At 33.2% G+C, this 20,647-nt stretch overlaps 1 protein-coding gene across 1 annotated transcript in view; it reads left to right on the top strand.

Annotated features, from left to right (window-relative positions):
• The window catches only part of MAN1A2 (mannosidase alpha class 1A member 2), a 176,936-nt gene that overhangs the window by 45,808 nt on the left and 110,481 nt on the right, over positions 1–20,647 (top strand). The window contains exons 4-5 of the mRNA XM_010374015.2: positions 2,337–2,455; positions 8,131–8,211. Of these exons, the coding sequence (XP_010372317.1) occupies positions 2,337–2,455; positions 8,131–8,211 (200 nt within the window). The remainder of the gene's footprint in view (positions 1–2,336; positions 2,456–8,130; positions 8,212–20,647) is intronic.

Below are 20,647 nucleotides of genomic sequence, written 5' to 3'. Positions count from 1 at the left end.
CTACCTTTTAAAAATGAGGTTAATGGTAGATTCGTTGTATGGTTCTTCATGGAACCATTTCTTGAATTTATTATTTCAATAATTTTCTTCATTTCTAATTCATCCATTTCTGCCTTTAGTTTTTCTCATTCTTCTGTTATTTTGCCCAAATTTGTTTTTTCTTTCTTAGAATATTAAATTCAGTTGTTTTCATTTGTTCTTATTAACTAGTATAAATATTTTAAGTTTATTTGTGAGAACTACTTTAGTTAATTCCCAGGCTCTCATACTAAATTTTTATGATGTTTTATATATTCTGCAATGTCATGTTTTGCTGCTTCTTTGACCCAAGAATAGTGTTAGGCTTTTTCATTTTTTCCTGTTCAAATCTTGACTTGTCCAGGTAAACAATCATGATGATAGCCAGTAATTTCAATTTTATACTTTTCTTCCTTGAGCCCTGTAGCACATGGCACCTTGTGGAACTAACCAAGACTGGTACAGAATAGGTGGGTCAGGCCTTTTCCCACTCCAGAATAGTCAATACCTCAGAGAAATATGTACTTAGAGAACTAAATAAATAACTAGATAACTGAAGGAGCAGAACTATCTACAAAAATTAAAATAAGGACACAAACAGTAGTCTCAAGGATTTAAAATAAGTTTGGTAAATGTTTTGGATGAAATGCTAAAATTAAAAGAGATACATATTCAAGAAGTTATGCAAGAGATAGAGATATATGAGTGATTAAATGGCTTGATACCATTTTTATCGTAATAAAAAGCCAAGGGACGTAATAACACATAACTGACTTTCTAGATAATATCAACATGAAGGGAACTGAGCAGGGAGAAGACCAAGGAATTTGATTATCAGAGTGTGTTGGAGTACTTGTTAGCTAAGAGAAGATAGATGTATTGATAAGTTGAAGAAATTATTAGGAACACATGAACAAGAAAATGTCATGTAAATTAAGGACAACCATCATAAGAACAAATTTGTGTAGCTTTAAATCATTGGAAGAAAACAATTTCTACCCAGTAGAAATGGAAAAATAAAGAAAAGAAGAGTAGTAAATGGAAAATGTGAACTAAGTAATGTTGAATGCTGGCTCTGAAAATGTCACCAAGAAAACCTGTTGATAAGACAAAGCTGTTAATTGTTACTTTGGTGAGGAGATCACTACCTCACTGGAGTCGTAGCCTTTCAGAGTTTGGGGTATAAATCATCATTTGGTACTTTCTGTTGAAGAGTTGATGGGTCTTTCAGGAAGTTCTTGGAATGAACAATAAATTTTTTTTGGCAACTTTTATCTTTCTGGGCAAGAGCTCCTGGAACAGTAAATTCACCTTGTTGAAGACAGTGTAATAGTAAAGCCATGTTAATGCAGGCAGTAAGCTGTCTGGATCGTTTGAATTTTTATAGGACAGAAGTAATAATTGCATTTATGGGATTGGGGAGAACCCATCTCCTCCCTGATATTTACTTTTTTGCTGTACTACTAGATTTTTTACTCTACTAGTAGCAAAACAAACCTAGCTTTGCTACTATTTTATTTAGGATTTGTACAGTTATATTCATTAGTAAGATTGGTCTGTTTTCTTCCCTTATGTTTTCATTATCAGTTAGGCTGGTTTTGAATTAATTTTTCCCTCTCTTCCTCCCTTTCTCTCTTGCTTTCTTCCCCTTGGAACTATTTTTTTTTTTTTTAATGATAAGGATTATCTCTTTCTTAAAAGTGGATACATTGTATTATTTTGATTTTCTCTACTCATGTTGTTTGATGGTTTCCTTTTTTCAGTATGATCTACCTGTTGTTGATTGTTAAGGATTGTTAAGTTTTTTTTTTTTCCACTGTGGTTATCCAGCCCCGTTGTACATTTATTATTATTTTAAAACATAGTTTTTGTCCTTCCTATGAATTTGGACCAGAGCAGAAGGACACGGTTGTCTTATTACTTAGCTTTGTCATCGTGAACTGCTCTCCCCTTTTCTTGAATTAATCCTCTTTTTTCTTTTTCTTTCTCGGTTAAGTAGACAGATATCTCAAAATCTGACCAGGCAGAAAATTAAGGAAAAGTTTGCTTTTAGTTTTCTTTTATCTTCCCATTTTTACTGAAGTACTATTTTTAGTAAAATATATAAACTATGTATATTTTCCAATATACATATAATTTCTAATGTAAAAGCGAACAATATTGGGTATTCTAAATTTTTAGTCCTTGTACTCTTAGTTTACTTTTATATATAAAAAGTTAAAATACACTGAATGTGAAGGGAATCTTTTTTTTTCCCCCAAAGAGAACAGGAGCCTAAAGTGATCTTTTTAATGATAATTTTTTCTTCCCAAATATAGGAAGTTCACAAATGGGTGCTACCATAGTAGATGCTTTGGATACCCTTTATATCATGGGACTTCATGCTGAATTCCTAGATGGGCAAAGATGGATTGAAGACAATCTTGATTTCAGTGTGGTGAGTGTATGATTGATAACTAATCTCTTAGATTGACCATGAAAAGACAATGTCTAACTGCTATTGTCTGAACATTTGTGCCTTCCTATTCATATATTGAAACCTCATCACTGATGTGATGGTACTAGAAGATGGGGACTTTGGGAGGTGATTAGGTCATGAGGGTTGAGCTCTCATGAATGGAAAAAAAAATATGTATATATATATTTTGAAGTTTAGTGATTAGCACAGCTCCGATGAGTTTTCATAGTTAGGCCTATACCCATTCTTCTGGTACTTTAGCATGGTTAAGTGGTACTGCTTAGGTTTGGCATAGTTGTTAATCAGACGCCCAGCACAGTTGCATTCTAGTCGTGCGACTTGCGGAAGTTCCTTATCTTTCTAAACCTGTCAGAAAATTACTATTCCATTATAGTATTGTGAAGATTATTTGAGATAATCTGGTACATATTAAGTGCTCAGTAAATGGTGGCAATTATTTTCATTATCACCAGTCTTCACCTAAAAGATGTGTGGACCGTTTTGTTTTGTCATATTCACATCTTTTGTGATATTTGTGCTTGCTTTTCCTTTTGACTACTTCTTTATGTACTTCTCTCTGACAGACTCTTCGTTATTTAAACTGTGATATAAGTCCATAATTATTTCTTCTCTGATGCCTTTCTTGGTGCTAACTAGACAAAAATGGTTTACTTTCCTTTATGTTACTGTGGCATTTGGACATATCTCAATGAGAACAAATTTTATTATAATTTAAGTTTAGGTTTGATGGTGAGTGGCAGAAAACCTAATAAAAAATAGCTTAAACAAGATATATATATATATATTTTTTTTTTTCATGTAAATCAAGTACAGAGAGAAGCATTTCAGGGCTGGTTTGGGTGGCTCCTTGATCATCAAGGATCTAGGATCATTTGTCTTGTTGCTCTGTTGCCTTCAGTGTAGATCTTAGACCTCATGGTATAAAATGGTTCCTAAAGATCCAGGCATTTTATCCAGTAGACAGAAAGATATGTGACTGTTCTTTAAGAAGACTTCTCAGGAGGTATTCTCCCCAGTTTTGCTTGTAGAGTTTACTAATACGGCCTCAACTAACTCCAAAGGAAAGCTGAGAAATATAGTCTTTTTTTTTTTTTCTGTGTAGCTATGTAGCCTTTATACAACAGATTGTGCTTTTTATGTCTTGTGTAAGAAAGCCGTACTCCTAGATCATGAATATATTTTCTTATATTTTATTCTGAAGGTTTTAAAGTTTTGCTTTTGTATTTAGTCTTTAATCCAAATGGAATTGATTTTTTTAAAGTGTAGGGTGAAATAGCCCACTATTAGTTGATCCTAGTACCATTTATTTCCCTGCTATTTGTATATGCCACATTAGTCATATATTAGTCATGTTATAGTTGATTCTTTAACATTGGCTTTTTTATTTATCCCATATATCAATACTAAATTGTCTTAACTACAATTTTTTTTTTAAATAAGAAGTTTGATGTCTGTGTCTAAATCTTGGTATCTGATCTCGTTCTCTGCGGAAATTATCTTAGTTCTCAGCTTTTTGTTCTTTCAAGTTCTGGAAAACTATGTGGAAATTTTGATGAGGATTGCATTTAATTTACAGATTAATTTGGGGAGAATTAGCATCTGTGCAATACTCCCATTCATTGACAGGACAGTTTTATTATGGCTAATAATTTCCTTGTATATAATTGTTATCAGTCAGGGTTCAATCAGAAACCAGAACTATACCATTTATTTTAACTAGAAGATTTAAGGTTTAGAATTGTTATCCAACTAATGGGGAACCAAAAAGGCAAAAAGAGAGCATTGTGTTATCACCAGAGGTGTTTAACTCTAGGAAATAGGAAACAGCTGCCACCTGTGGGGGCTATAAGAACAATGGGAAGAGGTTGGTTGGGATCATTAAAATGCAGTAGCTTGGGCTCTGTAGAACTGGTACCTGTGTTGCCCAGGTGTTGCTGGTACCTTAGGAAGACTGTGTCAGAGCTGGGACTCAGAACTCTGAGGAGGAGACACCTAGCCAAGTGCTTGATATCTGTAAAGGAAACCATGAGGCTGATTTGGTGAACCCTGGCTGGTGTGACACTATCAGAAACTAGAAGTAAACAAGAGGGAATAAGACTCTTCTTCCTCCAGTCTTGTGTTGTCTTTTTAGAGCCTCCTATTGTTAGTGCCTAAAAGCCAGCTGCTAAATTAAATGCATTTGCGTAGTTCCAAATCCCATATACCAAAGTAGAGTATAGAAGAATGGATTTGAATCTGAGAGAAGTAGTTTAATCATCAGCACTGTCACTTTTTGTTCCTTTCTTTCAACCTTTTAATGTCATTATGTTTTAGCTGCTTATTTTGCATATAGTATGTATTTGGGTTTTGTTATTTTTATCCAATCTTAGAGTCTTTTAAACTATTAAGTTTGATATATTTACATTTACTATGATAACATATTTGGAGTTAGGTCTTTCATCTTTGTTTTGCTACCTATATTATGATTATACTTTTCATTTGCTTTTAGTTTGTTTTCCTTATTTTGGATTAAATTACATCATCTCTCTTTTTCCCTCTACTAGTTTAACATTATACCTTCCATTTCAATTGACTTTGGAGATATCCTTGAAGTTTAAATATATATATGTATATATACACACATATATGATATATATATTTATAAAATATATTAAAACTAAGTTATCTCTTTTTTGTGCTTGTGCTGTGGTGTTAGGAGCAAAACAATAAACAATATATGTGTTCAGACTTTAAGGGTAACTCCAAAGTAGGCACGTGCACACACACACTCTCTTATCAAAGTATAGTATTTATAAATATATATAAACTTTAAGGGTAACCCTAAGTAGGCATTTGAAATTAATCAATTTGAAATTAATCAATTTCAGATCAGGCATCGTGGCTCATGTCTGTAATCCCAGCACTTTGGGAGGCTGAGGCAGGAGGATTACTTGAGCCCATCCTGGGCAACATAGTGAGACCTAAACTCTACAGAAAATAAGTCCCAGCTACTTGGGAGGCTGAGGAGGGAGGATTGCTTGAGCCCAAGAGGTTGAGGCTACAGGGAGCCATGATCATGCTTCTGTACTGTAGCCTGGGCAACAGAGTAAGATCCTCCTTCTGAAGCGTATAAGGATTTTAGAATGTTTTAACTTAACTCATCCCCCTTTTGTTTTATGTGTGATTGTTGTCTAGTTGATCCCAAGTTATATTTTAAACTTCCAAATTAAGTAATAGATAAATAAATGCACACATTTATCAAATGCAACAGGCACTGTTCTAGATTCTGTGGATATAGTAATCAACAAAGCAAAGTTTTATCTCTTTTTTGTGTTTGTGTTCTAGTGTTGGGAGCAAAACAGTAAACAAGTTTTATATAGTACATCAGATGGTGATGATAAGTGCTGTGGAGAGTAATAAAGAAGAGTAGGTAGGATTGGCGTAAGTGGTGGGGTACTGCTATTAGTATTTTACATGGGGTGGTCATGGAAGAACTCTTTGTTAAAGTGACACTTGTGAGAAGAGACCCAAGGGGAGACGTGGATATACAGCTCTATCATAATAGATATTAAAAGTGAGAATAGAAGTACAGTTCTCTTGTCTTTCCTGCTTCTGTTATACTATTGCAAAGTGTGTTTTCAGTCTAATTTTAAAAAAGCAATGTATTTTTTTCCTTGTTTTAATATTTTATTTTTCACTTTATTGTTCCATAATTCTATTACCATACATCTATGTGTGGGTTATTCTTTAAAGGATTCATAATGTTTCATCAATCTGAAGACTTATGTTTTCATCAAGTTTAGTAGATTCTCAGTTATTACTTCTTTCAAAAATGTCTCTATCCATTTTTCCCTTCTGTCCCTCTAGAATTTTTCATACCTTTTGTTTCTGTAGTGAAGGAAGATCATTTTACAAATGTAACTGTTTTATTACCATGTGATTATATAGTTAGATGATGATGTGTTAGGGAAATGATGCAAGGTAATTGGTATTAATATTTTATATTAGATGGTCAGAAAAAATTTCTGATAAGGTGACATTTATTCAGAGACCTGTAGGAAGTGAGAGTGATTTGTTCAGTTATGTGAAAGGAAAGCATCCAGATAAGAGGGTAACTGAAGACTGGCATAGGAGTCTCAAGTTTAACAATTCTGGTACAGCAAGTAGACTCATATAGTTAAATGAATCAAAGGGATATTAGTACGAGAGATGTCAGAGGTTGTAGGGGATCTGAGCATATTGGATCTTATTGGTCATTTTACTCTAAGTATAATGTGAAGGCATTGTAAGGGTTTGCACAGAGCAGTGACCTAAACTGATGTAAGCTTTAAAAGGCTTGTTTTAACTATAGTATGCTGAATAGAGGGTAGGGGAGGAGGGTAAGTATTAAAACAAGGACTGGTTGGAATGTTATTGTTGCAGTTCTGGTGAGGGATGGAGGCCCTTCCAGCCTTTTTCCCTTCCTCATATTTAGTGAATGTCTACTATGTGCCCTGTAGTATGTTAGATGTTGGGAATATATGAAGTAATATTAAGCAGTTTGCTTTCAGGGTGAGATGGAATGACGATGTTGTTATCAAAAAATTACATTATATTGTAAAAATTCTATACTGGAAAAATATGTTAGCAGATGATGTACCTGCCTGTGAATGTTGGAAAGACTTTAGAGTAATACAGTTTCCTTTTAATTTTTATTAAAATTAACTATGAATGTTTTTATGTTAGTTGTATATCTTCTGTAGATTCTTTGATCATGTTCTCTGCCACTTCTACTTTTCTTTCCATGTGTTAGAATATTTCTAGCAATATCTATATCAATATCTAAATACAAACATAGAGACTGTATTTAGTAAGGTTATTAATATTGCTGTATTTGTGCTGTTTCCATCTGTTTGCCATTTAATTTTGTTCATGATTCTTTTTCTTATAGGTAATTTGCATTTTAGAAAAATTTCATGTCTGTCATCAATTTATCGAAACTATTGGTTTTATGCTTAAGTACCTGCTTTCTCAAGGAAATTTATATAGTGTAACACTTCTACTTTTTAAATTTTTTTAACATTTATTTCTAAATAATTTAGATTTCATTTTGATATTTGTGAAATTAGTATTTATGTTAATTTCTTACCCAGGAGGCAATTTTTTCAACATTATTATTGAATAATCCATCATTCTGCCATTTTTTTGGTGCTTCCTTTAACATTTATTATATATTCTAGGAAAAATACTTAAAATCCAGGAGGAGAGATAGAAGTAAAAATTATGCTGTAGTGATTAGAACAGAAGAAAAAGGACCACCAGTAAAGAGTGCTATTCTAGAATCATGACCCAGAATTCTAGAAATGAAGGCTTTCATGAGAAAGGGCAATAGTTAACAGTATTAAATATCTTGATAATTTCACAGTACTGTGTAAGGTACATAAAAAATGGCTTGTTGGTTTTGGCAATTAGGGAGCTGTGGTGACAGTAGTAGAGAAGTTTCAGTAACATTAACAAATGAGAGGAGAGATTGCAGTTGCATGAGAAATGAAGATGCAGAAAGTAGAAAAATATTTTCCATAGGGTGTTTGTGAAAAACAAATAAAGTATTGATAATGTTTTGAAAACTATAAAGCATTACGTATTTGTGAATATTTTCAATATGTTTTTCACAGAATTCAGAGGTATCTGTGTTTGAAGTCAACATTCGATTTATTGGAGGCCTACTTGCAGCATATTACCTATCAGGAGAGGAGGTGAGCAAAATCAAGCAACGCGTTGTTTGTTTTGGAGGGAAGTGTTGGAATTTAATAAAAGGAACAATTTCCCTAGAAACGTATTATTTTTCTAAATTGGTAATATTGAACCAGTCTAGAACTGGATGCTTCAGGCAGAACTATTCCTTGGGAATAACAATTTTTCCATTTTGAGAATCTCAATAAAACATGAATTCTTCACAGATCCGAGCTTTATATATACACCATGTCTCCTTTGCAAAAGTGATCCTTCTCCAGGATTTTGCCATTGCAATTAATTCCATGGTCCAAGTAAAGGGGGGAAATTAATAAGGACAAAATTAAATAACGAATCAGAAAGAATTAATATGGATCCTCCTAAGACCAAAAATTAATAATTAAAACTTACTATTTGGAAATTGAATGTAGTTTTTGGCTGTAAATAATAACAACTCTGAATTCTCCTCTCTGGAAATCTTGGTACGGAACACATGGAGACACTTGAGACTTAAGGTGATGGAGAATTGGGTGTAGGAAATTCCCTTTTACTATTCAAATAGGTTAAAGAATGACATTGAAGAGAGGGAGAAAGAGAAACTAAAGGAAGAGGTTATAAGTAATTTCTTTGTTTTTTGAGAAACTGTTTCACCCATATTTTAGAATTGGTGTTTTAATCTAGACAATTTGTAAGAGCTGTTTGTAGATTTAAGAAAATTTATCTTTTGTTATATGTATTATAAAGATATGTATCTATGTTATCCGTATTTTAACTTTTTTTGTTGTTATCGTTAAAGTAATCATTTAAAGGATTTTTTCCCCCACTGTTATGGCTTCTAGATTTTGGTCCTTAGAAACCCTTTCCTATGTCTGTGTTATTACAAAACAAAAATTCCCATTTTCGTCTGGATTTTTATGACTTTATATACTTTTATCTTTATATTTCATATATTGTTGTTTTGTGTGTAAAGAGTGACCTATTTACTACTATTTTTTTAAGAAGGAATATGTTTAAAGATGCCGGTATTTAATATATAATATTCAATTACATTTATCTTAATGTGTAATTTTATTGTCAAATTATATTGTGTGATTTGTTTATACCTCTAACCTATATTTCTATAGTCAGAACATTTAAATTCACATTTAATAAAATAGAAAAAAATTGATTTATACTCTGGCCAAGAGGTTATCAAACTTTAGTATGTGTTAGAATCACATAGGGTGTTTTATAAAAATGAGGATTCCAAGCCCTACCCAAAGGACTGATTCACTGGGTTTAGCGTGGAGAGCATTATCCTACGTTGTTTGTGCCAAATACTCCTTGTTAAAGGTGATTTTGGAAACATTGGTTCTATATTTTGAGAAACTCTAACCTGGCTTATAGGAATAAAATCATTGTGAATTAATTGATATTTTTAGTGAGGTTTATTGAGGTATTATTTATGTAGAGTAAAATTCAGCATATAGTTTTACGAGTTTTTACAGTGCATAGTCTTGTAATCACCAGCACGATCAAGATACAGAATTTTGGTATCCTAGAAAATTTCCATTTACCATTTTACAATTACCCTACCCTGTTGCCAGCCCCTGATAACTACTGATCTCTTTTCTGTCTCTACAGTTAAGAATGCTGGCTTCTTTTACTTAGCATAATGCATTTGAGATTTGTCCATGTGTTAGTAGTTTATTCCTTTTTACTGTATTACAGTACTCCATTATGCATTTTATATGTTTATCGGCGGAATTGTTTACAGTTTTGGAGATTATGAATAAACCTGCTGTAAGCATTTACCTATAGATTTCTGTGGAAAATAAATTTTTATTTATCTTGGATAAATACATAGGAATGGGATTTACTGAGTCAAAGGTTAAGTGTATGTTTAACTTTGGAAGGAACTGTCAGATTCTTTTCCAAAAATTGCCTGTCATTGTTGCGAGTACTTTGTATTGTAAGTCTCTTTATTATTGTTAGCCATTCTAATAGATGCGTAGTAGTATCTCACTGTTCTATTTTGCATTCCCTGATGACAAGTGATGTTGAGCATCTTTTCCTGTGTTTATTTGTCACGCGTATTTTTTGAATTAGCTGTTCAAAGCCTTTGCCTATTAAAAAATTTTTTTTGAATTAATAAATTGTGATAGTTCTTTACCTCTTTTAGACATAGGTCTTTTATAATCTGTACATTTGCAATTATTTTCTCTATCTGTGGCTTGTCTTTTCAGTGATTTAACAGTGTCTTTTGAAGAATTGATGTTGTTAATCTGAAAGGACAATTTACTAATTTTGTCTTTTATGGTTCGTGCATTTGGTATTTTAAGAAATGTTTGCCTAATCCAACATCACGAAGATTTTCTCTTAAGTTTTCTTCCAAAAGTATTATAGTTTTACTTTATTTGTATTTTTAAGTCTATAATTGATTTTGAGTTAAATCCTACATACACTATGAGGTGTAAGTTGAAGTCTATTTTTTTCCGTATGGATGTTTCATTAATTGACATTGTACCTTTATTGAAAATAAGTTGATTATGTATGTGTGGGTCTACTCTAGACATTCTGTTTTGTTCTCTTGATTTATGTGTCTGTCTTTGGTACTACCACATTGTGTTCATTATTATGGCTTTATAGAAAGTCTTGAAATCAGGTTGTGTGAGTCCTCCAACCTTATTCCTTTTCAAAATTATTGTGGCTCTTTTAGTTACTTTTCCTTTTTGTATACATTTTAGAATCAGCTTGTTGGTTTCTATAAAATAATCTGGGATTTCAATTGGGATTATAAATTTTGAGTGATTTGACATCTTTACAGTATTGAATGTTTCAATCCATGAATATGGTATATGTCTCCATCTATTTAATTTTTTTTTTCCATTGATGTTTCTAGTTTTTAGCATGCAGATCTTGCATGTATTTTGATAAATTTATACATATTTCATGATTTTGGTAGTTTTGTATTTTAAATTTTAGTTTCCCATTGTTCATTGTCAGTATATATAAATACATTTGATGTTTTTAAAAAACTTTTAATAAAGACTTAAATTCTCAGCTGGCTCAGGACTTTTTGTTTCTTCTAGGTAACTTTGTGATACTTTCATTTAAAAACAAAGTGCTGAAAGGTACACAACATAAAATTTACCATTTTAACCATTTTAAATGTGCAGTTCAGTGGCATTAAAAATAACATTTGCATTGTTGTGCAATATGCAATTGATTTTTCTTTTTTTCTTTTCTTTTCTTTTTTTTTTTTTTTGAGACAGAGTTTTGCTCTTGTTGTCCAGGCTGGAGTGCAATGGCGTGGTCTTGGCTCACCACAACCTCCGCCTGCCGGATTCAAGTGATTCTCCTGCCTCAGCCTTCCACAGTTGATTTTTATATTGACTTTTTACCCTCTGATTTTTCTAACTTCATTAATTAATTCTAGTAGCTTTAAAATATACTTTAATGAATTCTTTGGGATTTACTTTGTAAACAGTCATGTCATTAGTAAATAGAGATGAGTTTTATTTTTCTGTATAGAGAATGGTTATTTATTTTTGTTATTTTCCTGCCCCTTCTCCTGAGGCACAGAATGGTTTTATTTGTGTGGTTCTTTTCTTTTTCTTGCCTTACTGCATTGCCTAGGACATCTACTACAAAGTTGAATAGTAATGGGTGGAGTAGGCATCCTTGGCCTGGTTCCTGATCCTAGGAATTGCAGTCATAGCTTTCTTCTCTACCATGACCATGGCATATGGCTTCAAAAATACTGTGATCCATAAATGTTTATTATTTATCTTGGTCTGCTACTTTAACTCTCCAGAACCTTTCGTACCCATAAGATTTTTTCCTGGTTTGTCCTTTCTGTGCCCTGGAGTGAAGATAGTTCCTAGAAAAACTAGTCCCAGAGGGAGAGCTTTTGCTCATGACTTGGGAAGGGGTGGGATTTATGACTTGGACCCCTAGTCTCTTTTAGTCCCCTCAGCTCTACTGTATGTGTTTCACTCCTCTGCCTTGAGTCTGTAGTCTGTTGCTTACCCCATCCTCTGTCTACCTCAGCCTTACATACAAACAGTAAGTCTGGGCTCTTTCTTTCTCTCAAACGTCACTCAGAGAGGTGCCTTTCTTTATAAAACCTTTGGGATTTAGATTTCCCCAGGAAGGCTGGAACATTCATTGTTGGGTCTCATCTTTTTCACTTGACCCAAAACTTCCTCCCCACAAAAATGTCTTTAAGAATCGTCCTGAGTTGCTTCATCTGCTAACTGCCAATTCTCTTAACACTGAAATGTGGCAGATAACTGGACATATTTGAAGGACATCTTTATGTAAGAGATACATGGAGTCAGGAGATAGTCACCTTCATGCATTGCTCTGTGCCAAGATAAATAAAACTGATTTCTTTTTCCAAAAGAAGGAGACAAAACAGGAGAGGGGGAAGGGAAGAAAAGGAGGGAGAAGGGAGGAGAAGGGAAAGGGGGAAGGAAAGGGAAAGGAAGGAAGAAAAGGAGGGTGAAGTGGGGAGGGAAGGGGGAAGGATCAGACCTGTCTATAAAAAAAATGCATAGTTTTAGAACTTGGAAAGGAAAAAACAAAACTCCAAACCCAAGTTGCCTCACTGGCAAATTCTACCAAATATTTAATATCAATTATATGTAAATTTCTCCAGAAAAAAAAGAAGAGCAATTTTTCAGCTCATTCTGTGAGGCCAGCATTAATCCTATGTGACACACAGAAGTATTAAAATAAAACTATAGATCAGTATCTCATGTGAATATAGATGCAAAAAATTCTCAACAATATATCACAAAATCAAATCTAGCAATATATAAAAAGGATAATACAGCATGACCAAGTGGGATTTCTTCCTAAGAATGGAAGGCTGGTTTGATGTTCAAAAATCAACCAATATAATTCACTATGTCAACAGACTAAAGAAAAACATCATATAATCTTATTACATACCGCAAACACATCTGACAACATGTAACATCTGTTCATGATAACAACTCGCAGCAAACTAGAAGTAGAAGGGACCTTTCTCAAGGTGACAAAGGACATCTACAAAAAGCCTATAGCTAACAATATTCTTTGTCTCTTTTTGTATGTGTTGTTGTTATTATAGACTTCAGTTTTATGCTGCAAATCCATAATACGTTGCTACCATTTTTACCTTAGGTGGTCGGTTATTTAGAACTATTAAAAATAAAAGAAATGCCTTTTTGTTTGTCTTCATTTCAGTCAGTTTTGTTCGTCTTTTTGCAGGTTTAGGTTTCTGATTTTTCAGGTTTTTCAGGTGTTTTATTCCTTCTGTGGGAAGAGCTTCCTTTAACATTTTTTATAGTATAGGTCTATTGGTAGTGATTTCTTTTAGTTTTTATTAGTCTGAAAGTCTATTTCCACTTTATTTTTGAAAATTTTTCTTTGGGTATAAAATTTAGGTAGACAGTTTTTCCTATCAACACTTTATAAATGTCACTGCATTATCTTAAAGCTTGCATAGTTTGTGATGAGAAATCTCCTTTAATTCTTTATTCCTCTGTATGTAATAGGTCTTTTTAAAAATTTGACTGCCTTTAAAATTTTCTGTTCATATTTTGTTTTGTATGAAGAGTCTGAGTAGTTTTACTTTGTGTGTGTATATGTCTTGCGGCGGTGGCATGAGTAGGACTATTTATTTTGCTTGAAGTTCTTTGAGCTGCTGGGGTCTGTGGGTTGGTAGCTTTAATTATTTTCTAAAATATTCTCAGTTATTGTTTTTAAAAATACAGATGCTCATTGACTTATCATAGGATTATGTCTGATAAACCCATTGCAAATTGAAAACATCCTAAGTTGAAAATGCATTTAGTACATCTAACCTACCAAACATCATAGCTTAGCCTACCTTAAACATGCTCAGAACACTTATATTAGCTTACAGTGGGCCAATTCATATAACACAAAGCCCATTTTATAGTAAAGTGTTGAATAGCTTGTGTAATTTATTGAATACTGAAAATGAATAACAGAATGGCCATATGAGCACTTGAAGTATAGTTACTACTGAATGCTTACTGCTTTCATACCATTGTCAAGTTGAAAAATCGTGAATTGAACCATCCTAAGTCAAACTATTGTAAGTCAGGGACCATCTGTATATTTTCTTATCAATACTTTAAAAATGTCACTGCATTATCTTATAGCTTGCGTAGTTTGATGAGAAATCTGCTTTAAGTCTTTGTTCCTTTACATGTAATTTTTTTTATGTATTGCAAGAGCCCCATGCCCCACTTCTGGGATTCCAATTATATACATATACTAGGCTGTCATGGCTCTTGGATTCATTGTTAGATTTTGAGTTCAGACAAATTTAAGTGCTTTTTAAAACAAAAAACGAGCACTTCTCCGAAGATATAACAGAATCAGCTTCCTCTAAAGCCTATCAATCACAGTGATCAGGATACAGTTTAAAAATTACTCAGTGTATGAAAAAAATAGGGAAAATGATCCATTTTTTTCCCCAAAAGTCAATCAGTGGTGACCTGTTCTAAGGTAACCCAGATACTGGCATTAGTTGACAAGGATGTTAAAGCAGCTGTTATAACTATGCCCAGAGACATAAAGGAAAATATTTCCGAAATGACCAAATAGATGAAAATCTCGTCAGAAATGAAATAACATGGAAATTCTAGAATGAAAACTTCAGTGTTTAAAACAAAAAGTCATCGTGTTGACTGTCATCATTGGAAGGGTAAGAGTCAGTGAACTTGTAGATAGATCAATGTAAATTATCCAGTGTGAAGAAAGAGAATTAAATATTTAAGTGAATGGAGCTTCAGAAACTTGTAGGACAGTATTCCAACATACATATAATTGGAATCTTGTATGAAGAGAGCAAATAGCTGTAAAAAATAGTTGAAGAAATATTGACTATATTTTTTCTATATTTGGTAGTAGACCTGAATTTAAAGGAGCTAATTAGATCCTAAACAAACAGCTGAAAGCCAAATACAAAGAGAAAAGTTTGAAAGCTTTCAGCGAGAAACGACACGTTATATGTGGAGGTACTTTAATTTGGCTGATGGCCAAATACTCATCAGAAACCAGAGAGATTACTTTTTCAAAAGTTCTTTGAAATTACATGAATGCTTATGGCAAAATCCATAGTGTTTTATATTGGGTTTATAACATACATGGATGTAATACTTACAGCTATGGAATAAAAGAGGGAGGGAGGAAATGGGACTCTAAGATTGTAAGGGATTTTATATGAAGTTACACCATATTACTCTTAATAGTCTGTGAAAAATTAAGGTGATAATTAATCCGTAGGACAAACATTAAATAAAAATATTGCAAACACGTGCAGCTTAACCACCAATAAACTGTAATTCTACAATTTTTTTTTTTTCTGGGGGGACAGAGTCTCACTCTTGTCACCCAGACTGGAGTGCAGTGGTGTCATCACAGACTGGAGTGCAGTGGTGTGATCATGGCTCACTGCAACCTCAACCTCCTGGGCTTAAGTGATCCTTGCATCTCAGCTTCCTGAGTACGTGGGACCACAGGTGCACACCACCATGCTTGGCTAATTATTTTATTTTTTGTAGAGATGGAATCTCTCCATGTTACCCAGGCTGGTCTTGAACTCCTGGGCTCAAGAGATCTTCCTGCCTTGGCCTCCCAAAGTGCTGGGATTACAAGTGAAAGCCACTGCACCCTGCCTAGAAAATATTTGAGTTAAAAAAACAGGAAGGAATAGAGGACAACAACAAAAAGCAATGGAAATGGCGAACAGAAAACAAAAGATAATATCATATACCTATATCCAGTAATATCAATAATGCCATTAAATTTTAATGAATGAAATACTCTAAGTCAAAGGCAAAAATAGTTAAAATGACATAAAAGCAAGACCAAACTATTCACAGTCTAAAAAAGACACAATAGGTTGAAAGTAAATGGGTGGGAAAAAAGATACATAATACATAAATAGCAAGTGTAGAAAGGTTTAAATGACTACATCAGTATCAAACTATACTTCAAGATGAAAAGTATTGTCAGAGACAAGAGACCTTTCATAATGAAAAAAGGTTCTGTTCATTAGAAAGACATAATCACAACATTAAAACATAAGCAAATGTGTAGGCATCAAACAACAGAGCTTTGAAATGTATGAATCACAAATGGAAGAATTAAAAGGAGATTCCTTTTTAATTTTTTATTAAAAAAGTAATTCCACAAAGATTGTTGGATCCTTCAACATTCTTCTCTTAAATTGATAGAATAAGCAGACAGAAAAAGATGATGTAGAAGTCCTGAGTGACACTATGAGCTATTTTAAATGAATTGATATTTATTTATAGAGCACTTTACTCAACAACTGCTGAATACACTTCCTTTTCAAGTGCACGTGGTATGTTGATCAAAATAAGTCATATGCTGGATCATAAAACACAGTCAATTAAAAAAGTTAGAAATAGTACACAGTATGGCTAGGTGCGGTGGCTTATGCCTGTAATCCCAGCACTTTGGGAGGCTGAGGTGGGTGGATTGCTTGAGCTCAGGAGTTTAAGACCAGCCTGGGCAAACAGGGCAAATCCTCGTCTCTACAACAAATACAAAAATTAGCCGAGTGTGGTAGCATGTACCTGTAGTCCCAGCTACTCAGGATGCTGAGGTGGAAGGATTGCTTGAGACTGGGAGGTTGAGTCTGCAGTTAGCTGTGATCACACTACTGCACTTCAGCTGGGGCAACAGAGCAAAATCCTGTCTCCCAAAAATGAACAACAACAACAAAAAAGCACGATCTTAGACTTGATGGAATTAAATTAGAAATCAATAATAGACATCAGGAAAAACTTCAAATATTTGAAAATTAAGCAATATGTTAATAAACAGACATCAAGTAAGCAATTACAAAGGAAATTGAAAATATTACAAAGTTGATTCTTTCAGAGTATCAACAGAATTGATAAACCTTTTTAGCTAAATTGATCAAGAAATAACAAGACAGATTACCAATAGCAGGAGCAAATGGTGTTGCCAATAAGAGGCTATCATCATTGCAGATTCCACATACATTAAAGGCATAATAATGGAATATTATAAGCAGTTTTTTTGCAAAATTTAATAATGTAGACAAAACAGGGAAAATATTACAAAGTTGATTCTTTCAAAGTATCCACAGAATTGATAAATCTTTTTAGCTAAATTGATCAAGAAATAACAGAAGACAGATTACCAATAGCAGGAGCAAATGGTATTGCCAATATTAGGCTATCATTGCAGATTCCACATACATTAAAGGCATAATAATGGAATATTATAAGCAGTTTTTTTTTTTTTGCAAAATTTAATAACATAGACAAAACAGATTTTCTAAAACAATCTTATTGAAACTGAGTCAAGGTAAAGCAAGAAGTATGCCATTTGTAGTATTAATTGAATTCGTAATAAAAAGCTATTTCACAAAATTAACTCCAAGTTAAATGGCCTTATTGGTGAATTATATCAAATAAGAAAGAAATATCATTCTTCCACAGAGCAATAGGGAACATTTCGCAACTCTACTTCAGAGGCCAGCATAGCACTAACATCATAGCCTGAAAGGCAATATAGCAAGAGAAAATTACAGACCAGTATACTTTTTGAATACATTAGCAAGAATCCTAAGCAAACTATTAATATTTGTAAAGCATAGCTCGTAAGAATATAAAAGATATATATATAATATATAAGAATTTAAAAAGATATATAAAAGATACCTTTTATATTCTTTTTATATAATATAAAAGATAATATATAAAGAAAAAGCTCTTTTAGGAAAGCAAAGTTAAACATTTGAAAAAGCAGTTAATGTAATTAATCATATTAATTAACAGAATAAAGGAGAAAAATCATGTAATTATTGCAATAAATTTAGTAAAAGCATTTGACAAGATGCAACACCCATTCATGATTAAAATCTCTCAGTAAACTAGTACAGAGTGATTATTCCCAATCCAAAAACCTGAAATGCTCCAAAATCCTAAACTTTTTGAACACCAACATGGAGTGCAAGGGAAATGCTTGTTGTAGTGTTCAGGATTTCAGACTAGAGATGCTAAATTGGTGTAATGCAAATAATTCAAAATTTAAAAAAATCCAAAATTGGAAACACTTCTGGTTCTAAGCGTTACAGATAAGGGCTACTCAACCTGTACTGGAAGGTAATTATTATTTTTCACGCTGATAAGGGACGCCTACGAAAACTCTACAGCAAACTGTATGTTAATTATAAAATATTAAAGTGTTTTTACCCAAGGATCTGGAATAAAGGAAGGTGTTCGATTTTCACTGTTTACATTTAGCATTGTACTGAAAATCTTAGCATTGCAAGAAAGCAAGAAAAATACCTTGTTCATATTTGCTTGTATAGTGTTTTTGCTAGATTCCTTTTGATTTCTGAGATACACAGTCATGTTGTCTGCAAATAATGACAGTTGTACGTCTCCTTTTTTTCTAAATTCTATGTAGCCAGGAATGCCGTCGCAATACTGATTTGTTGTAGTCATTACCGCATACACGTTGCACTTTGCACTGATGGCCCCACTGATACTGGGTACTGTCCTTAAAAGATTTTGGAAATGAGATGAACTTGCCACTACCTGTTAGCCGAATGGCTAAATGGATTCCCCACCATCTCCAGTCTGTAATTTCCCCTTACAACCTAATTTACATACCCCTGAGTAACAAAACAAAGGTCGTGTTGCTTACTACCTTAGTGGCAGAGGAGGCTTGGAAACATGATTATATGGCATTTGCAGCAGCTTTAAGGTAATAGATGGAATGGAGTTTCTTGTTTGTCAGACAGATAGAATGACAATTTCCATAGAAAGTAGAGGGAGTACTTTCTAAAGAGGCCAAAAGCTGTAAAAGAGATCGTCTGAGGGATCTATTCACTATTTCCTAAGATTTTCCCGACTTAACACTTATATTAAACCACAGTATTATGAAACTATTTATTTAGACCACATTGTTTTATCTCCCTGTGTTTATAGAGCTATATCATGATTTTCTCTCTGTAATAGTCTGTCACTCTTCCACTTTCTTTGCCTGATAGAGACTTTCAAGACCTTATTGAAGTTAACTTATATGCAATAAAATGTACCTGTGTTGTATGTATAATATGTAATTAAATGTATACTTTGCATTTTACCAAATGTGTGATAAACTGTTAGAATATAAATTGATACTATCTTTTCAGAAAATAATTTGGCTGTGTGAAGTAAATATTTAACATTTAAAATACTCTGACCCAGCAACCCACTTCTAGGAATCTCTTATCTAGAAGTAACAGAGTACATACACAAGGGTATACTTGAAAGGATGTTTCATTGCAGTACTGTTTGTAGTAGAAAATATTTGAAAAAGACTTGAATATTCATCCATAGGAGAGTGACTGAATAAATTGATATATCTGTTACCGTAGGATAATGTTCAACTATAAACCTAAATTGATATATTTTAACTAGGAAAAATGTGCTTGATATATTCAGTGACTAAAGCAAGTTATAGACCAGTAGTTGGTTACAGCTGTGTGTGTGTGTGTGTGTGTGTGTGTATCCATTCAGTCAGCTAGTCATTACAGTATTTTGCCAAGAAATAATGGCAACTTGTACTAAGATGATGTTGTAGAGATGAGAGATATAAATGATTTCAGGGTATCTTGGATATAAATTTAAATGGATTGGGTGATATTTGGAGGGGAATATAAGACAGAAGGAATTGATTTTGTTTCTCAGGTTTCTGTTTTTGGTGCTAGATTGATGGTAGGATAGTTATTAAATAGCAAACACTTAAAGAATACTAGATTAGAGGGGGGAGATCATCCGTTAATTTTAGGTATTTTGAGTTTGAGGAGATTTTGTTATATTTAAGCGAAAATAAGTAGTAGAGACATGTAATGGGTCTGGTGCTCAATGGAAAAGTATTAACTAGAGATAGAAATTTGGGAGTCAGTTGCTGGGTAGCTGATAATTGAAATCAAGCACATTGTGACATTGTCTAGAGAGACAATTTTGGATAGGAAGAGAAAGGGGCCTAGAATCAAGCCCCAAGAAATACAACATCAAAGGCCAGATAGATGAGGATAAACCAAAGGAAGCAGGGAGATGATAGGATTACTGAACACAAAGGAAGAATGTATTTTAAGGAAGAACTCATCAATAATAACTGAAAATGCTTTTGCTCACATGTGTGGTCAATCCTCAGTAAGATCTGTTTCAGTGAAATGATGGCAGCCGAAGCCATGTTGGAATAGGCTGAGGAGTGAATAAAAAGAAGAGGATATGGGTATAGTAAAATAGACAGTTTTGTAAAACTGGAAAAGTTACTTGTGTTACTATGTCAGTAGCAGCCAAACATGGAATAAAAATCCAGCTACTTAATTGTATGTTATGTATAGAAAAAAAGCATGGAAATACACAAAAAGGTTAATAGTATTTGGTTCAAGATAGAGGA

The sequence above is a fragment of the Rhinopithecus roxellana genome, chromosome 8 (assembly GCF_007565055.1).
Source record: "Rhinopithecus roxellana isolate Shanxi Qingling chromosome 8, ASM756505v1, whole genome shotgun sequence".
NCBI lineage: Eukaryota > Metazoa > Chordata > Mammalia > Primates > Cercopithecidae > Rhinopithecus > Rhinopithecus roxellana.
This window is presented reverse-complemented; position numbering and strand designations above follow the sequence as displayed.